The sequence below is a fragment of the Pipra filicauda genome, unplaced genomic scaffold (genome assembly GCF_003945595.2).
Source record: "Pipra filicauda isolate LSUMZ 115617 unplaced genomic scaffold, ASM394559v2 scaffold6_size6359152_pilon, whole genome shotgun sequence".
NCBI classification, from domain to species: Eukaryota; Metazoa; Chordata; class Aves; order Passeriformes; family Pipridae; genus Pipra; species Pipra filicauda.
This window is the reverse complement of record NW_024104865.1, coordinates 4493841-4515997: the sequence shown is the minus strand read 5'-3', so window position 1 is coordinate 4515997 and position 22157 is coordinate 4493841. Positions and strand designations below refer to the sequence as shown.

Here is a 22157-nt window from a genome sequence, read left to right as displayed (position 1 = left end):
ACAACTATTTATATATCAATGTAATTGCAAGCCCTCTTTGTTTTTGCTTAGAAGTCCACATGGAAATATGTTCTAAGACAACTGCATTAACTCAAACTCACATTCTGTTTGATAACTGCACAGAAAATTGGAATTCCTGTTTGCTACCAACAGCTTTCTCCTTAAGTATTTCTGAAGTTAGTTTTCCTTTTTTTTCCATTTTTCCAAATGACAAATTTTGTTTTTTGAGCTTTTCAAAACAACAAACAGCTTGGCAGTTCTTTTAACTATTATCCTAACAGCAGCTACAGTATTACAAAAACTCACTGCAGAATCAGAGAAACAGGCTGCAACCAAAGCTCATTCTAAGTCACGCTGTGAGAAGAAAGGACAGATGAAGCTAGCATTGCTAGGCAGGGAGTCTGAAGGCTAGTGTAAAATATAACCTGAAGGTTTTACATATAGGTAATTAAAACTTGGTGGCAATTCACAAAACTTAAGTGACATCCACTCATTCAAAGACAACTAGAGAGCTATCAAAAAAATTAAACAAGTTGTCAACAGTCAGCTGTAGAGAGTCACAGTGTTGTCACACACAACCTGCTCACGCACACTAGTTAGTGACTGTAAGTTGCAGACAGTGCGTGTATTCCTCCAGAGCCAAAACCAAGGGGAATGGTGACAGGGACTGCCTACACTGAGGTATATAACTCATGTTCCTGGATAAGGAGAGACTGGCTTTTCTGCATATAGTGACACAAAATCTGTATCACTCAATATCTTCCCAAGCAGGAAGGAAGATATAATCTGAAAGGCTCAAAAGTTTCAATCTAACAACACAGAAGCACACCTCCGTCAGCATCTGCGCTTCACCAAAAGTGAGACTTTTAATCAGTCTTTTGTTCCAGTGTATAACATAAATGGATTAGTCAAAGTGTTTTTCTACAGCAGCTGACTGACAGTATGCATTAAGGTATTAATATACAAAAAAGCATATGGCTTGTTGAATGTGAATAGTTTTGGTTGTGGTTTTTTACCACCTCCTCCCCTTTTTTTTTTTAGAGTTCTCTACTTTGTCAAAAAACTAAAGTGGTTTATCTCCAAAAAGTAACATTAAGATCAACATGCTGCACAGTGTAAAAAAAAAAAAAATCCACTCCCCTACCAAGCAAACAATACCTTTAATGGCCTAAAAAGCATCAAATTCCTTCTCCAAAGTAGGGAGGTATCCCAGTACAAGTCTCTGTTTCCTCCTACTTGATTCTATATTCTCAGTGGCTATCTCTTTCTTGAAAAAGTGACAATTCAATCCATTTGCTAAAAACACATAGTTACTAGAGAAAGATTAGGAAGGCTGAGAAAGGACACAATCAAAGAGCAGTAGAGATTGCTCATTCAATTAATTGAATTTTCTTTTCTTTTCTTACCTTTGCAAGTCTTGCCCTTTTAATGAGATCATTGAGTTTCCTCACAGCAGCCTTCTGTGGGAGACTCTGGATATCCTTGAAAAGATCCTGTGCCTCAGCTTCAAAGAGTCTTCGATTCTCTGTGTTTCGGAGAGGGTGGGCCCAGAAGGAGCCAATGTAGACCCGCAGGACCTCTGGTGTGTCTATCACCTTTCCCAAAGACCACATGAGTGCACCGTAGACCCTCATCAGCTGCTGTGTGTCCACTTGGTCAGCCTTATTAAGCACCACTCGAATCTTGTCATCCTGGCCCCGGAATGATTTAATAGCCTCTGAAAACTCATCAGATATATCCAGTTTATGGGCATCAAAAAGCAGGATGATGCGGTCGACCCTCTCAGCAAACCATTGGAGGACTTGGCAGAAGTCATAGCCTGAAGGAAGAAAACACTATTACAGTCCTACCATTCAGAAAAGCAAGAGAAGGTAGGGCTGGGGATAGAGAACAAGGTGATCATAGCCTCTACCCGGGGTAAAAGAGGAGATGGACCACCAGAAGGACGGTATCTGCAGACAGTGAGATCAGGACAACTGTATCCTGCATTTCCTTAGACCAGTTCTTACTACTACCAGCTTTTGTTTTTATCACTGCCCTTCTTTTGACCTTGCCACCCATCTCTTATGTCACTATCTTTTGTGCTGCTGGGAGCTATTGTCTCACACCCACGTTTGACTTCCCCCAGGAGTTCTGGCTCCCTCTTATCACAATCTCTCTTCATCACTACTAATGTTGGCCACTTTGGTAGCACTTCTTATCAGAACTAAGAAGGAAAAAATGGTGCAGATGCAGCACTCCAATGCAAGTCAGTAACCAGAAATATTAGGATTTTAAAAGCATGTCCAAACTCATCTCTCCTCGCATTACATCACTTGCTGCTATTTCTGCCACAGTAGACTCAAAAATACAATTTACATGCAACGTGATTGCACTGCTGATGGCCCTTGAGGACATGACAGATTATAGAACATGAGCAATGACCACTCTGATCATCTAAAACAAGCTTTATCATGTTCTAAAGGAAAGCCTATTCACAGTACCTGTCTAAATGCTTTTATAAGTGCAGCTGGTACCTAATTCACACAACAAACAGTATCCAGGAACTCCTTATTCAAAAGTGACACATCTAATCTGCAGTCACCACCGGTGATGTGGCACTGGGCTTAGCATGGATGTGACTCATCCTGTATGAGTAAGGAACAGCAAAGTATGAGCTGGGAGCTGACGTCCCTCCCCTTCTCTTCCTCTCAGAAACAAATCAGATCCAAAAGAGGGAGCAGTCAAAATTCAACGACTGGTGTAAAGTAATCCAAACAGAATCAACAGTTTTGCTCCCAGCAGTATATATTTAAATGCCAATAGCAAAGAAAGGTCAGTTACCAGGGTATCTTTGGTCATTTCTCAAATGTGCAAGATAAACCTTTAAACTTCCAATCCCAGCAAAGAAAGCCTAATTAGACTACTCATATCTGACTCTTCATAAATCTGGTCCAGATACAAGCAAAAGACCCTTCACCACTCTTCATTCTCCCTAGCATCTTTCAAACAGTGAAAATAAATGGTGTAGGAGGAAACATCGTAAAGTCGCTTAGCTTTTCTTAAGAGTCATTATTTATTATATCCTCAAGCTGTTGGTCTTCAATAGGGAAGTCAAAAGCAAATCAGCTGTTTGTTTGGTTTTTTTTTTTTTGCTTTCCAGTAGAACCTGACTAGGACCAACATCAAGAAAAGCAGACATACATGAATGTAGTAGGAAAAAATGACCTCCCCATTTGTCATGGAGCATACTTGTGCATGTTTAGCAACTCAGGAAATAACTCAGCCCTAAACCTTTCATTTAAAAATTACAAACAGCATATGAAATTAAATCCAGAAATTCTAGTTAATAGTAAGAAAATATCCCTAATTACCTGTATTTTCTGCCCTGCCCCCTTCCCACCCCCCCAAAAAAAATTAAAAAAAAATCATAAAACTCCACTAAAAAACAGACAGACACATCACACTGAAAGGAGGGGGCTACGTTAAATAGCTGATAGTGCTGCTCTGGGGCTTTCCTAAGTTCTTTCCTGCGACCAGTTCCTGAAGGGCTGAATGCAAGCTGAAAGTTGAGGGGGCAAGGAGGAAAGCTGCACAAAACATCTTTGGAAGAGAACTCTTCTCCCTTTATACTATGCATCCATTCAAAACCAGTATGAGTAATTTATAAAAATTTAGCAGGAAATAAAGGGAGAAGTGAGATCCTCTATGTCACTTGCATGTCACAGCATAACTGCAACAGTGCAGTAATGCTGAGCTATGCAATGGTCTGTTATGCTTCACTCACATGAAACAAAATACGGTTGAAATTAAACAAAATTGCAAATTGAAGCAAGTTAAATTCTATGAAGTTTTACACAAATGGGTATGTGAGAAGGTGACTTAAAAGCCTAGTTACTTAGGTTCTCACCACCTATTTGATGGTCTGTGAACTAAAAAAAAAAACAACTGTACAGGCAACAAGTGTATAAATAAACTAATTTACTTTAAATGTGGATTAAATATTAATGAAGCATTTGCTTTGAGAAAGAAAAGTCTTTTGAGGCTAAGAAAGACCTCAAAAAATCTGAAAAATCTGCTAATTTTAATGAAAATTTGTCATTAGAAGTGAATTTATCTATGGATTCAGTAGTTTTACATTAGAGTATATCTGAACTACAGAGAAGTACTATATGGTGAAGTATTTTCATACATTTCTGTGGATTGTGGCTTTCAAAGTTGAGCAGTACTAGGTCAACACTGATCAGATTGGAAAACTTGAGCAAAAAAGTTGTGGTGCTGATACTTTTGGCCTCTTTTTGCTCTAACTGTTGATATTTCTTCAAAGGATTGTTCCCAATGACTGATGTCAACAATTCCATCCAGACTGAGAACCTTTATGTCACCAGGTTCAACATCTACTTGTAAATGCATATTAGCAAGTGGCAAGTCACCCCTGTACCCAGCTAAGGGATAGAGGAAAGCAGTGATCCACCAGCAGCACTGTGGAGCTCTTGAACTCATCCCAAGCTGCAGGAGGGAGCAAGCTGGTGTTTCAGACAGAGGCATAACTGTTGGGCATCAGTAATGGGCTGAGCAGAGACCACAGAAGAGAACAAAATGAAACTACATGGAAGAGACGAAAAACTCAGAGAGAAACTGCATATGGTTATCAGCTCTGGAAACACCGATGAATAATCATGAGCTACATGTCATCAGTACAGGGCAAAGGGTGCCCTGTGCACAACAGCCACTAGTCATACTCAAAGATATAGCTTGCAGTGTGCAGTATGAGCATGGGTCAATTTTCTGTGCCAGTTAGTGATACAGATTTAAAAAATGCTCTAATATCATCTTCCAAAGCTATTGCAATTCAGAAAACGATTTGGGAGGCTTGATGGACTCCACCCATCCTCTTTTAGCACAGACAGGCAGGCAGAGTGTCCTGTTCTTCCACCCCTGGGGCTGGCACCATTGGCACAGCAGCAGAGAGGCATCTCTCAGGTAAGTGCTGCAATGAGGAGCCTCCAGGCTCAGAGAACATCACCCACCTACCTGATCAATCAGGCGTGGGCAGAGTGCAAGAGCAATCCCACCTGCCACTGCTGTCTTAGCACCACACAAACAAGGCTACAACACACAACTTGGACAAGAACAAGTGCAGCCTTTCTCCCCTACCCAATCTGCTGTTCTTCTAATGCCACAGATGAGAATCTAATTTCCCAGTCTTTCAAAGAGAGCTCAGTCACACATGGAAAGATGTACCCTTCTGCTATTTGGAGCGGAAATTTCCAGTTATATTAATGAAAGCTTGTCTTAATCCAGCACTCCTGGATAAGACACTTACTGCTCTCCTGTTGGCGGACTAATAAGGAGAATGTAGTGTCTCACTGCAAGGGAAAGCCTGACACAATGCTGCAACTATATATATCACCTTACTTAATCCATAAGTACATTTTCACAAGCAGATTGAACTGTGAAAATTATCTGTATTTAAGTAACTCCAGTTTTAGAAATGCACACTAACCAATATCCATTTTCCCCTGAGCTCTTTCCTCATACTTCTTGAAAGACTTGCTTTCTTGCCACTCAATCATGAACCAAACCCCCCTCGCCTTGCTAAAAGTGGTTCCTTCCTACATCCTGCCAGACACTCAACGTTCCTTCCAAATCTTGCAGACCATATGCACGTTTCTGCCTGACACAGACGTTGTGAACATCACCAGTGATGCTGCAAAACAGCACAGGGAAAGGCATTGTCTGATCACAGGACAATCCTGGCACGTCTGCATATTCCCCTCCAGCCACTTGTACAGCCCCTGAAGTGACAGGCAGGAAGCTTCTGGCATATCCTCCTGCCGACAACAGAAGCAGGAAAGGTGTGTCATGAGACATCTTTGAATGTTGCACTCCGTATATTTTTGACCCTTCAAGCAATCAGCTCCTTCATCCATGGCCTGGATGCTTTCCAGACTTAAAAATAGAGCCATGCTGGGAAATGGTGCATGTCCTGTATTTTTACAAAGTCCCTTTATCGTTTTCCTGCATTTTAAAACAAAGTTAACATTTGATTCTCTCCTTGGTCTCAGAAGGCTTCACCTTGCTCCTAGTGATACCTGTCAAATTTAATCATTATGCAGGTATTACATTAATTCATAGGGAAACAATTAAACAGTTGCTCGTGAGAAGATGGGAAAAAACCCACCAACAACAAAGAGTTAAGGTTTTACACTGAGGCCCTGCCACCTTATTCTTCCATCAATGACTTTAAAACATCACCTATAAGAAAAGGTGCTGCTCACCAACGTTAGACACAAACTAAATTTCTAGAAAGAAGAACCTTCACTGACAGAGATGCATTTAGGGACAGTAGAAAAGATCTTGTAGCATCCTGCTTACATATGCACACAGTGATTTAAAAAGTAATCAAAGCAACTCAAAGTTCAAAACATGCTAACGTAGACTTACAGCATAAATATGTTTAAGTCAGACTGACTCCTTCTGGAAACAGGTCACACAAGCCTTGCTGTGTCTGTGTGCAGCATCACAGGACAAATCAAGTTCGTACCCCAAAACCCACCTAATACGGAAACAGCATAAGCAGCCCAAGAATCATATTCAGGAAATGTATCTGACTATGCAATATTTCAGCCAAAGATGAGCCTGGTATTGCCTAATCATGACAGCATGGAACAGGTGCATGCAATAAGTCCATAGTCCCCTGTAGGTAACTTTATGTATGCTGATGCCTAAATAAATGAAACCTTTAACCCACTCTTAAAGTCTGGGGCACAGAGAGAACAATACTCTAAAGCCAACTCCCAAAACCTCCTATATGGTTCAACTGCACTGATTAAACCTAACAGCACACAGGAGAATCACGTTTGTGATAAAAGAACTATGACAAGTGATACATTCAAGACAATCTTTAACACGTTAAAAAATTCATGAAATGCAATCTAATCAAGTTAAAGCCTTCAAAACAGTTAAGAGTTTGAGGTCATCACTGAGCTATGTCAACTTAGGTGAAAGTCTACCATATCAAAGGGCAGGCCACCTAGGCCCTAACAATTGATAAGGTACATACCATCATGAAACAGAGCTTCTGAACAATAAGAGAAAAAGAGTCATATGCTTTGTCAAGTTACAAGAGCAATTCTAGATGGCAGTGAAGAGCCACAGTCCTTTAGGCAACACAGGACTCTGAGTTAAACATAACCTGGTGTGACACAACTGTCTTCTACAGTCTGAGACTTCCACAGGAATCCCTAATGGTGTTGAATTACACAACTGCTCACCTTTTCAGTGTCATATGAACATGATACTCTAGTTTTCTGCTTATTTCATATTCACTTTCATAATGTTATGAAAATGGCAACAGAGACTTGAATGTTGCCAAGCATCGTTTTCTCAATTTAACAAGCAGAGAGGGAGTAAGACGCACCTAGTTTTTATTTGAGGAGGTAACAGGGAGCTGGAATCCACAATGGAGAAGTAGAAGTTGGAGATTTAAGACCATCTTTGATTTTATCAGACTCTGTAAACTGAGACCTACACATTTATGGTAAGATTTTTTCAGGATTAAAGATCATTAGTTATACATCCTATTTCTGTCTAGAAATAAGAGTCCAACACGCAGTATTTGTTTTATTTCTGGTTTCACAACATTCAAGCCTTTGCTTGCACAGACACAGAGCACTCACACTGTTCACCTCTACTAGTCCACCAACAGATTGAAAAGGAAAGCACAGCGCTCTCCTCATGATAAATGCTTTACCTGACTGTATGAGTAATAGAGGACAAAATTTCACTGAACAAAGAATCCAGAAACATCTAGTAGACCAGATTACTAAGTAAGTATAATTTAGATTACAGTCCTAAGAAGTTAGTCCCTCATTCTGTCAGTGTAATGTAAAGACAAGACTATTGTTGCACAGCTGCCATATATTGTGCTGACACCAGAATTTCCTCAAAAAATCCCAAGTGTGATATGCTAAAGAACTGTTTATTTCCTCTCACACAGACATGAAACACAAGTTTCCATTTCTTAAACAAAAGTCTGAGAACAGAGGGCATAAGCCACACCCTGGATCACTACCATTTACAACTCTGCAGAAAACTGACATGCACTTAAATGCAGCTGAAGAAAGCAAGGAAGAAAGTTGTTTACATTATGCTGCTTTTGTTTAAATAGTTTCTCAAAGACAGGCTATTTTCTTAAACAGCTTGTTAAACAGCATACAGTTCTTTGCAGAATTTTCATATTATTAAAAATATTCTCATTCCCTCTTCCCGCAGGAAGTCTTTTGACTGGAAATTATACTATGGCATGACTGAGCAACCTTAAGAAGCAACCTTAAGAAGCAACACTAGCAGCTTTGCCCACTACAAAACCACCTTATTTATGGTCCAACCCCCTCATTTTTTAGACATGACCAACCTATAGCTATTATGAAACATATCTTCATTCCTGAACTTCAGTAGCGTATATAAGAGTCTATTTATCTTAACGTTGTCAAAAGCAATTAAAATCATGAAAATAAGGCTTTTTCTCAGGAGTGTCAAAGCACTAATTAGACAACAGACTGTGTAATTGTAGCCACTGCAGCAACAGCAGCAGATGACAGAAATCCCAACCCCCACCAGTCTTCAAGAGACAAAATTCCAAATCCTACATCCAGCCTTAAAACATGGGTTTAACAGGGCTTGCAGTATGAAACTTTGGGACACACCACCAGTCAGTACTACTAAAACCACTCCCAACAGATTACAATGTTAACTTGTTCAATAGAGCAAAAAAAAGTTAGTGAGATTGGTTATTGTCAAGCCCTGCAACTCACCTCTACTGATACGCTGCTTCTCTCCAGAGAGAATGCCAGGGCTGTCGATGATACTGATGCTCTTCAGTACCTGGTTAGGTAACTGAGAACACATGAACCTGCAGGAAAGAAGGAAGAAAAAAAAACATTAACAATAGCTCTAGCTCTTATACAGATTGTTGCTTGAGAGCTCCCCATTATGTATCTGATTTTAGAAAGACTCAAGTGAGATTTTAAAAAGTTTCTGAAGCCCTGATGAACCCTTATATTATTTGGCAACTATACATGTTTAAGAAAAAATATAAAGAGAGCTTCTTAAAAAAGAAAACACAGGAAAACCTTGGAAAACTGTATGTGTAAGTGCTGATAAAACTCCATATTTTGCAAGAGCTGATAACGTGGGCCTTAAATGCAACATTAAAAAGACTCCATCAAACCACCATTTTTGCTAGGACCAAAATTAGCATACACAAAAGAAAACTGTTCATATACTCCAACTTATGCCCAAACTCAAAGACACTGAAAAGAAAAGGATAGCAGGAAGAAAGCCATACTGATGATATGTTTATGTTCCAGTCCCTGGCATATCTCCCTCTCACCTGATTCAGTAGCATTTGAGCAGTCCCCACTCCATAACCTGCTGCTCTCCTCAGGTGGGGCTTGTGGAAAAAACTGTATTTCTCCCACAAACCAAGCCAAAACTTTCACACTGCTTGAACCAAGAGTTCAAATTACACACAGCATGCTCTAAACAATAACCTCCTGCCTCTGCAACAGGAGACAAATTCAATGGTGGTATTATCGAAAAATAAATAATTCACAAGGACTCAGAGCCCTGCAGAACACTTGGTGTGTTACATCTAAGCTACTCTCATGCTTCTAGGATAGTTCATGACTGAAGAACTTCACCACCCTTCATCATAAACTGCCTTTAAGAGATCTGCATTAGAGTTTAATCTTCTTATCAGGGGCAGCTAAAGACTACTAAAAAGCACACAGTGCTAACCTACTCTCCTCCTTTGAGGTTGCCCAGCATGGGGTTAAGCTGCAGGCTCAGGCTGTAAGGATGCCTGCCCTGTGTCAACCCATGGCTTCAGAAAGTGTGCTGCCTCAAAAACAGCTTATCACAGATAGCAAGTCATAATTGTGCCAAGGTCAGACCAGAAGTCTGAGACCAAAGATATCTGAGTTAGGAAGAGTTCAGGCAGGCAAATATCAGATATAGAATGTAAGCTATATCAAAATCCGGGTGCTACTTTATATGATACAAACGATTCAAAGGAAATTGGGAAAAAAAGTCCTTACACCTCACTTCATCTTGTTTTTCAGTGGACCTTGTAGTAATGAGCCTGTAAAAAAAGCATACAGCGTCCCTTTCTGGGTACAACAGACACTGCAGCATCAGCTATGCCTCTCCCTGAAATCCAAGAGGGGATAAGGAAACAGCAGCCATCTGGGCCTGATAAAACCTTACAGTATGTAAACAGCAGCACCCTTCTTGGGTTTTGTTTGTTGGTTGGGGGGGGGGTTGTTTGTGTTTTTAGTGGGACACCAGTGTAGAAAATACCACACATCTGAAGAAAATTTTTTCACTAAGGTAATTTTCTACTAGCTTGAGATGCTTTTGAAAGAGCAACAAAAGAAATACATTTCATCATGTAAGCCATTACAAAAAGCATACATCACTACTATGTACAGCATAAAGTAGCTTTCATAAATTTTGAACTTTTCAGAGTGAATTTTCATGTATGTTTTTTCTTATCACTTTCATTCAATCTTAGACAGCCCAGCGCTTGTTCAGTATCACCGAGATGCTTCTAGACACATCATATGAGAAGACAGGCCCTGTTATGTTAGCTGAACAATACAGCAGTATCTTCATCAGAAAACAGAGAACTACAGGCCTCAGAAATGTAGGCGCTGCTGTCTTTGCAGCAGCAGTCATTAGTGGTAATAGGACGAGAAAAGTACATGGGAAACGCATACGAAATAGAAGAATAAACTCAAAATTAAGTGGCTGTAACTTTTCGAATATATCCGGATAAGCTCAAGATGACAGATGGGTTAAAAATCTTACCTCAAACTAACATTTCAGACAACTTAAAACTGTAATGCTAGTTGTATTTGAATATCTCTTTTCAACATTTTCTTAAAAGCCCACTTCATGCAGGTCACACAAGTGCTGCACCATAAAAAGCAAAACTACACACTATCCACCTGAATGATAAACAGACTTTCACCAAAGAAAAGTGTTACAAAAACAGTTGTGTGAATGAGATGACTGTAATGGCTTATGACACATCATAAGAGAACCGTGCCACGCATTTCTTCTCAGCAGCACTGATTTATTTACATAGGGTATAATGCAATATTCTTTCCTCACCTGCATCCAAGGGCACACTAGGTCCTGTCCCCCTTCCCTTCCCAACTTTTCTTAAAAGAATGCAGGAGAAATAAGAGACTAGTTTCTACACTCAGGAGTCTCAAAGGAACATCTGTCCCAAGCAGCGAGATACAGGGGGAAATAAGAAGCCGTCATGGAAAAAACTAGCAAGGTAACATCAATAAATTAATGTGGCTAATTACTAAGTACAAGCCTTGATTGTACTATTGTGTTCTTGTTTTGTTTTAGTTTCTCCATTACCTCAGTCCCTGTTTCCTGTCATTTGGATTATAACATTTGGATGAAAAGGGCACTTAACTTCATAGTCTAAGTGTCCATAGCCTTAAGTTCTTCCATAAGGCAAAACACTAGGATTGGGAAATCATTTAAACATAAAGTGGGAGCAGGGAGGAGGAAGTAGAGGAAAGTCTATTAAAGCAGGAGTGACAAATGTGATACTGAGTTTAAAGTTCTGTCAGCATGGCAAATGAGAGAAGGCAAAGTAAAATATGTAGCATGACTGCAGGTAAGATCCAGGGGAAGTTACTCAAAGATACTGAAGCCTAAGACATTTTCAACTAGGGGAAGTCATGAAGTGAAAGGAGTTTGCAAATTTTGAAAATCAGCAATGTGATCAGAGAGGCAGACTGAGGTGATGCTAGCATCTAGATCTTCACTGCAAAACTAAGGAGCAAATGTGACTGTTGGGGAAGATAAGGCTGCTCACAGCACTTCAATATAACAATATCACAGTCACAAATAATTTAGTCAGTTACTTTGAATGTACATCTTTTTAGGTAGCAAATAATCTTGTTTGCATAATATTCAGGACCTGATACAACTAGTTAGAGAGAGGATTTAGGCAAAAAGTTATGTCTATACCATTCATTCAAACAAACACATACTATTATCATATGTTCTGTGCAAATATTTGAATACTGTGCAAAATACAATTTAGAGTAATTAACTTTTGATAGAAAGAGCACGATGGTGGCAAAAGGGAGAAACACAACAGTGATCTGGAGGACAGGACTTAGACAATAATCTAAAAATTATTATTTAAAATGGGACCTGGCTGCAGCTTCCCACAGCACATATTCTTATCTCAGCAAAGTGATAGCCAAGCCAACTATAAGCAGCTACAAACTTTCTTTGTTGAATAAGCACAGCAAAAGATAAAACTGTACATGATGAACTTTTAACACATATGCCAGTGTTTATCAGCCAAACAGGAAAGTTTATTGTTAAAAAGAACCAATTTAGATTAATTAGCTTGCGAAGTGAAGCCTCCATGTCAAGCTACCGTCAAATACAGGAAGAAAACAAGGTGATTGCTCAGACAATGTGAACAAAGTTATTAATAACTTTAACTGGAAATATTTAGCACGCTACTTAAGTTTACTATGGCAATACTCACAGCCCCTGAACAACTCTTCCCTTTTTAGAAATACACAGTAGCCATCCAGAAGCTAACGCTATCTCTGTGCTCTATGGAACTATGGTCTGTGAAAACCAGCTAGTCAAAAATAAACAATTAAGAGCTTGAGTACATATTTTCTCCAGAAGGCACATTCAAATCTTCTCCATTCTTGCAGGCAGTTTTACATATCCCAGAAATTCACAATTTTAAAGAGCTATACCAAGACATCCAGTGAGATCAATGGAAAGGAACAGGACAGCATCAAAAGAAAATTTTTTTCCCCTTTTTTTGGATGGGAGTTTTATTAATAGTACTAACTTACCAGTTTTATTGAGCAGAAGAATTTATGTCTTGAGTTCCAGTTAGTGTAATGCCTTACAAATAAGTCACCAGTGGAGCATTTCAGCCTTTTTCTGTGAACTGGTTTTAACAAGGATTTCCTGTTCAGAAAACTGAATCTCTCTATCCTAACAGCACCCATCCTACCTAGTACTGCCTTTTGTTTTTTTTAATTCACTTTAACTGCCATTGCTCTTGCTTGTATTTAAATATTTATTCTATGCTGTTCAAACGGAACATACAGAAATTTAAACATAAACATCAGAAGACAGCAAGCAAGCAGATCCCACCTGTTCAGGAAAGCATTTCCAAAGCGGCTGAGTTTGCGGAATGGCTTCTTAGGATCAACAACTAGGGCATTTCCAGGAACGTTTCCTTCTGTATCTCCATACATCACAGCAATAAAAGAATCTGTGGTAGGTTCTGGACCAATCCGCATGCCTGGAAAGTCTTGTTCAAGCAGATATCTAGAGATGCAGAATACATAAACATATTTATACAGAATTATATTTATACAGCGATATTAATACAGACTGAATGACTGGGAACTATGATAAGAGCAAATACATTTTTTTTTTGCTTGAAAATTTGCTTGATAATTCCCTAGGACATACATACTCTGTAAGAATAGATTATATTTTCCTGCACTTCATTATTTCTGTAACCTGTTGAGGAGGGGAGGAAGAGAACTGAATTAGTTTTTCACTACAACTTAGTAAAGGTATAAAGTAAATCCCTTTACAAAAACAGTGTGGAAAGTATTCCCTCAAATGTAGCACCTGAACCATTCCGGTGGATGCTTCTACCAATGATCTCAGTGCTGTAGGTTACACTACAAGACATGGCTGCTTTTCCGAGTTTTTTCAAGCCTATACAAGTGCTGCTGTACTAAACAGGAGTGGTTTGAAACTGCACGTGAGCAGATTCAGTTGGCTGACAGATCTAACCCTTTAATGAACTCGGTATGATTTTACTGATTTTAACTCAGTCAGAACTGCAGAACTTGAGGTCTAACAGTAAAGTACTTCCAAAAGGCATCAAGTCAGGCAGTGTATACCACTGGAAACCATCCTTGCACCTCCCTTTGAGTAGGCCACCGACAGATGCAGACAGCACATACTCAGTGGACCAAGTCTTGACTTTCCGGACAACAAAGTCTGAAATGAAGTGCATATTTAAATATTAAAATTTAATGGAACCAGAGCATGTATTTACAGAAAAGGTCTGTCTGCATCCATTCCTGGATGGCAAGTGACAAGTAAGAGAAGCCCCAAGCCAATCAAGCAAACCTCCCTCTAGCCCGCATTCTTTGATAACTGCCACTATTCAAAAACAGACTCTGACAATCCCTGCTTAACTTTAAGCACGTGTGCTACTGTTCTCACACACATCAGCACCACTTTGGTGCTCAAGACTAAGACCAAAATGTTTTCAAGTCTGCTGTAATGTGACATTACAGGAGCATTAAAATTATCTCATCAAGTCATTTTAATCAACCACAATTTACATGATCAAAACGGGATCTAAATGAGAATTCTTCAGGCACAGGTGATGGTCCTACATACAACAACAGCACTAGTTAGGTTTCAGTGCATCTATATTAACAGTTCTCTTACAATAAAGGTTTGTTCTGGCCTTTAATCCAAGAGCACTATGCTTGTTCTGCTACAATTTCCTAAGTCAATGTTGATTTGAAAGGACTTGTTGGCTGATTTTGCTGCAAAAAACATTTTACAAAGTATTGGTACTTGCTGAACAATTTCTACCTTTAAAAAAATACCCAAGCATTCACTAACTTAATAGATCAGTGCACAGAAGCTGAACTTTAGGAACTAAATATATGTGACATATTTCAAAGATTGTTTTCCACTAGCCTTAGCAAACTGGCTCCAATTAGCTCAACCTATGATCTGGGAGCTTAGAACACTTATTTACATGAAATTTCCTGCAGCTTTCTGCTTCCAAACAAACAAATGAAAAAAAAGCCAGTGCTAAAACTTGTGGGAAAGGGGGACCATAAGAACAATCATCCCAGAACACGCCCAAGTCAAGTTGTTCTACTTCTACAATAAACTTTACCCAATGCATATCAACAGGGAAATAAAACTGACTCCTCTCCAAAAGCAAAAATCCCAACTCTCAAAGCTCTCTGCATATGCAGGATTGTACAATGCAGCAGATCCCTCACATTACGAAGTAGATCATGTAACAAAATGAAGATAAAACTCCTTTAATAGTTCAGCAGTTGAACCCTTGATGCATGGAAACTGAGGACAAGTGTTCTAGCAAACAGGGGAACACCTGAAACACAAAAGTGTGTTCCTGCCTCTTCACAGAGCATCACTGCAGACTAGAGTTCTCCAAAACAGGACTCCAAGGCTAACTCATAGGAGCCAGTATAATTTTCCAGACAGGAGTTATCCACAACTTTGATTTTGAAAGATCAATTATACTTTCATCTTCCAAAATAAGATTTTTAACTTGCCATGATAAAATGTTCTATTTCAAAGTCTCTTAATTCTCCTCTTCCTCATTGTCCTTCTTTTAAAAGAGAAAGGATCTCTATGAGACTGGTAAATAAATTCTTCTCTTGATACAATTGTCATTCCCAGACTTCTGCTAACAGAGGCAGCAACTCATAAGGTGACAGACAACACACACAACAAGAAGCTCCCACAGCAGCGGTAAAGAACGTTGTACTGAATCAAACACACATGACTTAAGTCCCAGATTCCAGGTCAAGGAAAACTATATGGTGGGTTCTGAGTGCAGGAGAAGACACATCCAGGGTAACAGGATAATTGCTATGCATCATAAGCTTATGAACCTGTTAGGTATGGTTATCCACAGTCAGTGATGGCAGTCTTCAATATGCCTAAAAGAGTAATTTCACGGCCTGCTCATGAAGTTGCTGCACGTGTAATACTTGCAAAATTTAAACATTTAGAAGTGTGGAGCACCTTTCAGGATTTCCAACATCTTTATTTGCAGTTTGGAACTCAATAGTGCAAATTCAGATTAGCTGCTTACTGAAATGACTAAACAAGAATAAAGTGCTACTGAACTGCAGTGGTGCTTCCAAGTTAATGACACAAATGCAGCTTTAAAAACCTGGATTCCTGGATAACAATTTAGGAAGGCAAGATCTCCCAGATACCAAGCCCCACCCAGCAGTCACAATGCTGAGCCTGGTACAGCTATTCAACAGAGACAGGAATCACTCTGCAAGGCAGGTATCTTCCATTAAGACTGGTTCACAATTGCACATCGATAATCAGTACAGACAAAAATATACCCATTCTTGAGCACTGGCTGTACAAAGTGTGATGGTTTTGGCTGGGACGGTACTAGTATGTGGCTGCTGAGCAGCGCTTACACAGAATCAAGGCCTTTTCTGCTTCTCACCCCACCTCACCAGCAAGTGACTGGGGATGCACAAAGAGTTGGGAGGGGATGCAGCTGGGACAGCTGACCCCAACTGACCCAAAGGATATTCAATACCATACAGCATCGTGCTTAGCATCTAAAGCTTAGGGAAGAAGGAAGAAGAAGACACTTGGAGTGACAGCATTTTCCCTTCCCAAGTCACTGTTATGTGTGATGGAGCCCTGCTTTCCTTGGAATAGCTGAACATCTGCCTGCCTGTGTTAAGTCGTGAATGAATTCCTTGTTTTGCTTTGTGTGTGCTGCTTTTACTGTACCTACTGAACTGTCTTTATCTCAACCCACAAGTTTTCTCAATTTTACTCTTCCAGTTCTCTCCCCCATCCCACTGCAGGGAATGGGTGTGAGTGGCTGTATGGTGCTTGGTTGCAAGCTGGGGCTAAGCCACACCAAGCTGTATCATACTTCTCAGCATGAAAAGTACCCACACAAAAGGTATGAGCAGCCTTCTGTAAACTGAAAAGCTGCCAATGGTTTTGCACCATATGCTACATTAACACAGGAAAATACCTGGATTTTCAGATCTGCAGTTGCATGCTCTTCTCAGGAATTTTCAGCAGAGAGGGAGTTCAAAAAGGTTTACAGGAAGAATGCTTAAAAATAGCCAGTGTCCCAAAGACAGTCTAGTTCAAATAACAGACATCCTGTTGACTCTTCTCCCTTTGTTTTCACCTGGGCTATAACCTTTCTGCTTTGCCAATAAACATTCATCTATGTTTCTTTGCAAGATGTAGTTTGCCAGTCCAGGGGAAACTAGTTTACAATGTTCCAGAGATAGAAAAGATTAATCACAATTCTGGATACTTCATCTGAAGTCTAAATGCTTTAGCTAAGCCATACTAACGCACAAATGCAGGTGAGCTGGACAGAGCAGCACTAGCAGGGGTACTCTGTGATGCACTGGGAGACAAACTCAAGGCTTCTTTATAAGTCTGCTCACCTCCATACTACATACTGCACCAGATATTCCACTTGTTTTTAAACACAGCAAAGCTAGCAGATGTTTGCTTTAGTTTAAGAATTCTGCTCCAAACAACTCAAGGTTTTCATGGAGAGCTAGTATCAAAAAATTACAGCTTTCACTCAAAGAAATTAAGAGCCTGCCCCCCCCCCCCAACTCCTGAAGAAATAGATGCAGCTGTACAAGTGATTGCACACTACTTGCAGACTCCAGATACTATGCACACATAAGGGTGCTTTCACAAAAGCCAGCTCTGGCTGAGTTTAAATAGCAGGAAGTTTACAATTTTTAACCTCTGAGTAATACCTGTAAGCAAAGTAAAAGCACTGCCTGGCAATCTGAGGAATTTACTTCTGGTTTGTCTTGTGTTGATAAGTTCTTTAAAAACAGCAGTCTCTTACACTTTTAAAATAGAAAAATTAATGGCGAGGTAAACATTACTAGACTAAAAGTTTAATTAACTGTTAGAAGAAAAAGGTCAAAAACTACAAACTTGCATTGACCACGTTCTATTTCTTTTTCATACACTACAATTCTCCCCTCTTGTCCTTCCTTTCCCCATTTCTTTTCCTAAAGCAGCCAGAAGAATTTGAGACCTGCATGGCCAATAGCTCACACACAAGATAAGGAAATGGCTCTCACCATCCTCCCACTTCATTAAACACAATCGGGCAAGTATTAAGGTTTGGGTGTGGATATATTTGTTTGAATTATCATCATTGTCAAATACTTGAATAAAACACTATCACTGCACTACACCTTAGACAGCAAAACTGGCAGAATTCACTGCATTGTTCCAAGTGCCAAAGCGGATAAACAGCATCAAGTGAAAAAACATAAGAGCTGCTAGAAACCTGGAAGTATTTGTTTGCATATTTAATCCCCAAGGATATTCAGTCATTGCTAGATCAGTGTTTTCCATAAAGCCTTAGTGGAAGGAACTGGGTGGATATGGATGTGTCAGAGGTATGAAAATGTGAAGTTCTCACAATAATGGCTAAATCACAGTAAATCCCAAATGAATATTTGACAGCTGAAGTGAATTGTTACATTCAGCAGTAAATCAAACAGTAAACACTTAGGTAGATGTAGTATGCCCTCCTGACTATGAAATGGAGAAATCAGAACAAAAAGCAGTTTTACTTAAGATTTAAAATAATGTTTATTAAAAGTTTTGCAGGAAAAAAAACCCATTACCGTCTTCTACTTCATTCTAAGAAAAACTATCTATAGTAAACCTAGAATTATATAAAAATCTTGAGAGTGTATGACTTTTTTCCATGGGAAATTCAGCCTACCAGAGGAGAAATTTATTTCAGGCTGACCTGGACATTATAATATTTTCCCATGTCTTCATCTAAGTTTGGTAATCAACATACAAGAACTTCTCTTTTTTGCCCTTCTTTTTCTTCTCTAAACTGGATTTTGAGTAACAGTCCCTATGACACTATTGTCTAAGTTGCTGCCCATCTTGAATGGAGCGTTTTGTCATGCTGATTAAGCCAATGATTATCTATTCCATACATAACACTGAGGTAATGAATATTGATAATGGTGCGGTCAGACTGTGGTCCTTTAGAAGCAGTAACAGCTGTTCTATTACTGACAGGGGCTCCACAGTCAATGCCTATCTTCTCCAATACCCAGTAAGGGATTAAACCACTCTGCAACCTACAAAAAACAGGGACAGGAGAAAGAGTAAGAGAGTGGATGAAGAGAAAGGCACATCACAGTAGAAGTCACCTCCTCCACTTCGTCAGATATTTTATTAAAACACATGAGAAAACATATTTGAAAACTTTATATCTCTCAAATTTTTCTGGGCATCTTCGCCCAGCAGTGACCAATGCTAAAAAAAAGCTGGGAATAGCTGTAATAAACTATACATCTTTTCTCATTCAGACTGTACCTTAGTATCAGTCAATGCTGTTGCTCAGTATTTTATGATGACAGTGATAACAAGTTCTTCACAAAGCAACAGTACCAAAAATACATCTATGGCACTGCAAGGAATATCAGTGTTTCTAAGCACAATATTGACTTGCACTCCAGTCAAATATGGACAACTATAAAGGACAGAAAAGTTGAATGCCCATAAAACTGTGTTCTCATCCAAGGCAAACTTACAGGAAGGGAAAATTTTTTTCCTATGAATTGCAAATGACAGAGCAACTCTGCTGACAGGCAGGACAGGTTCTGGTATGTACATATTTGGGACTGTTCTGTCTCCCACCCCATGCTCTCCCTATTCCCTGTCCATAAGCCAGCTAACAATGCTTATCTGGAAATGTATAGACTCACAAAGCAATTGTAATTTTAACGAAGAACATGAATCAGTATGGCTACAGAAATGTTAGAAAAATCCAAATCATCCTTCCCACAAACACACACCTTCTTATGTGGGGATCCTGAAACGAAGTTTCTTCTCTTTTAATTACAGATATATTTCTATTTTAAAAATATTCCTCTGAGCAACACCACTTTACGTGTTTGTGGGAATTCAGTAATATAATCAGTGAAGAACCAAGTTCAAGCCTGCAATTAGCTGGTTGTAAAACCAGAAAAGACACATGATTAGTTCTGTAAACATCTGAAAAGCTCTCAGGTGATTAAAGGTAAACATTGCTCTTCCATGTAGAGGGAAGGTAGGTCTTTTGCACTGCAAAAAGAAAACATTGTTATGGCAAGGCTGCCTGTAATCTTTGGAACCGAAAGATAAATATTTGTAAAATTTACAGGACTATAATGAACCTCAGATATACGTAAGTCAAAATTTGATCCAATTGACTGGTCAGTGTCTTTTGCAGAGTTGGGCATAACCTTAGATTAATTTGTAAGGGGCACATGAGAGGTAAACACATTCAAATACACGCGAAGTATTCACAGGTTGTGCTTACCCAAGACACGCTTCAGCTTCATAAAAATGAGCTTCTAAGAAACTTAAATACAGGAAAGACAGAAAATACTACAACAGGAACAACACTGTTAAGCTGTCTTAGTAGTGATACTGCTTTTTCAATGTCATTGTTCAAAATAAAGAGACGGGCGCGGGGAGGAGGGGGTGGTGAGTCGTTCCAGGTACCCTATGCTTTTTGCCCAAAACTCTTGTCACGTTACTCTTTTATCATCACATGCAATCTGTGCGTGATACTTTTGGGAAAGAAGGGGAAGGAGAGAAGGTTAAACGGTCCGTGATGGCCGGTGCAATCATACCGTTTTAATACGAAGTGCCTGGTTTTCTTTTGAAATAATTTAGAGATTAAAAGAACAAAGAGGAAGTAGACACGTTCTCGGCAGAACACGAAACAGAGATAATATTCTTGAACAGGAAGCTAGCGGCGAGCTATACAGCATGCAACAGCCTCGGGAGCGGCATCATCCTCGACACAGCACGGAGGCTCTCGGCTAAGCCCCGCTCCTCGGGAGGGGCGCCGGCCGCCCGCCCCGCAGCTCGGCACGGCTCGGCGCAGCGGGTGGGCGGCCAGGCGTGCGGCCGCTGCCCCGCACGGCCGGGCTCGCCGCGGGGAGCGCCGCCAGAGCGTGGGAGGGATTAACCGCAGGGCAGCAACGCCCCGGGCAGGAGGCGACCGACGAGGACCGAGCGGCCGGCGGGGGCGAGGCGCGCAGGGCGCCGGCCGGCGCTCTCCGAACGGGGCCGGCCGCGGGTTGCCTACCGGATGAAGGTGGTCTTGCCGGTGCTGTACTGCCCCACCAGCAGCACCATGGGCTTGTTCTCGAAGTCGGCCTCCTCCAGGGCGGGCGAGTGGAACTCATGGAAGCGGTAGTGCTCCTCCAGCGGCAGCAGCTTGCGGAGGTAGAGGTCCCGCAGCCCGCCGGTCACCGTCTGCACCAAGTCGGTGCCGCCGGCGCGCTCCCGCCCGCCGCCCTGCTTGCTCAGCCAGCTGAACATCCCGCCGCCGCCGCCGCTCCCGTCTGGCACTGCCGATCCCCGCACTGCCGCCGCGCCTCCCGCGCACGCAGCCGCCAGCGGGGCGGGCACGGCCGGGCCGGCCCCGGCGCAGGGGCGGTGCCAGCGGCGCTACCCGCGCTCGGCTCAGCGGCGGGGACGGGAGGGGCCATTCTCCCTGCAGTACACACCCCGGGTGCCGGGTGCGGTTTGGAGTTTTCTGAGGGTTATTACTTTTTTCATAATCAGAGGATTATATTTTTGTGCCACAAATCCCCCTCCGGAGGTTAATTGTACGCGCTTCTCCTCTACGCTAAAATCTCAGCAATGCAATCCGGAGAGCTTTTGACAGCTCCGATCTGAACGTAGAATCGCCCAAATACTTTTCGTGTTTTTCTGATAATGGTTGCTGTCTCTGGATGCCAAAGAAGTCTGTGACTAAGCGCGGTGGTGTTTAGCTACGACATCAGGCAACTGGTTTAAACAGAGTGAAAAATCTTAGTATAACATTGAAATATTTCTGTGGGACGTGTGTAACGATACGGCCTTTAGTTTTAATCTTAGGTCCAGTGTCGTGTTAAGCCACATGGAAGGATCACCTTTTCCACTGATTTTACAAGAGATTGTAGTGGAATATAACACCACATTCACTAAAACTTTGAAGAAGTAAATAAAACAAATATGTTTTTCTCTGACATGAAAGTTTGTCCGTGCTCACAATGTAAAGAAAAAAAACTTGGGGTCCCTGTAAAAAAAAAATAAATGGAGGGGCATTTTTTTGCTGAATCTGCGTGCAAACACTATGTCACAAGTGGTATCTTTTGTGCCTTGGCTCCCTTGCAGCATCCTTATTTAACTCCCCTTTTGCTGGTTCAGCACATCTACTGATTCACATTTTTTAGCTAGGTATTTCTCTTCCTTCTCAT

At 40.7% G+C, this 22157-nt stretch overlaps 1 protein-coding gene across 3 annotated transcripts in view; it reads right to left on the bottom strand.

The window, feature by feature from the left end:
- EHD4 (EH domain containing 4) overlaps positions 1–21266 on the bottom strand; it is a 30849-nt gene extending 9583 nt beyond the window's left edge. The window contains exons 1-4 of one of the 3 annotated variants that reach the window (XM_027749748.2): positions 20999–21266; positions 13210–13386; positions 8799–8896; positions 1407–1819 (exon numbers count right to left, since the gene is read on the bottom strand). In XM_027749748.2, coding sequence (XP_027605549.1) covers positions 1407–1819; positions 8799–8896; positions 13210–13386; positions 20999–21234 — 924 coding nt within the window. In that variant the 5' untranslated portion in view covers positions 21235–21266. Of the gene's footprint in view, positions 1–1406; positions 1820–8798; positions 8897–13209; positions 13387–20221; positions 20445–20537; positions 20963–20998 lie in introns of those variants that run through there. The other 2 variants (XM_039389002.1, XM_039389001.1) reach the window with 2 other exon arrangements.
- Between the last annotated feature and the right edge of the window lie 891 nt (positions 21267–22157).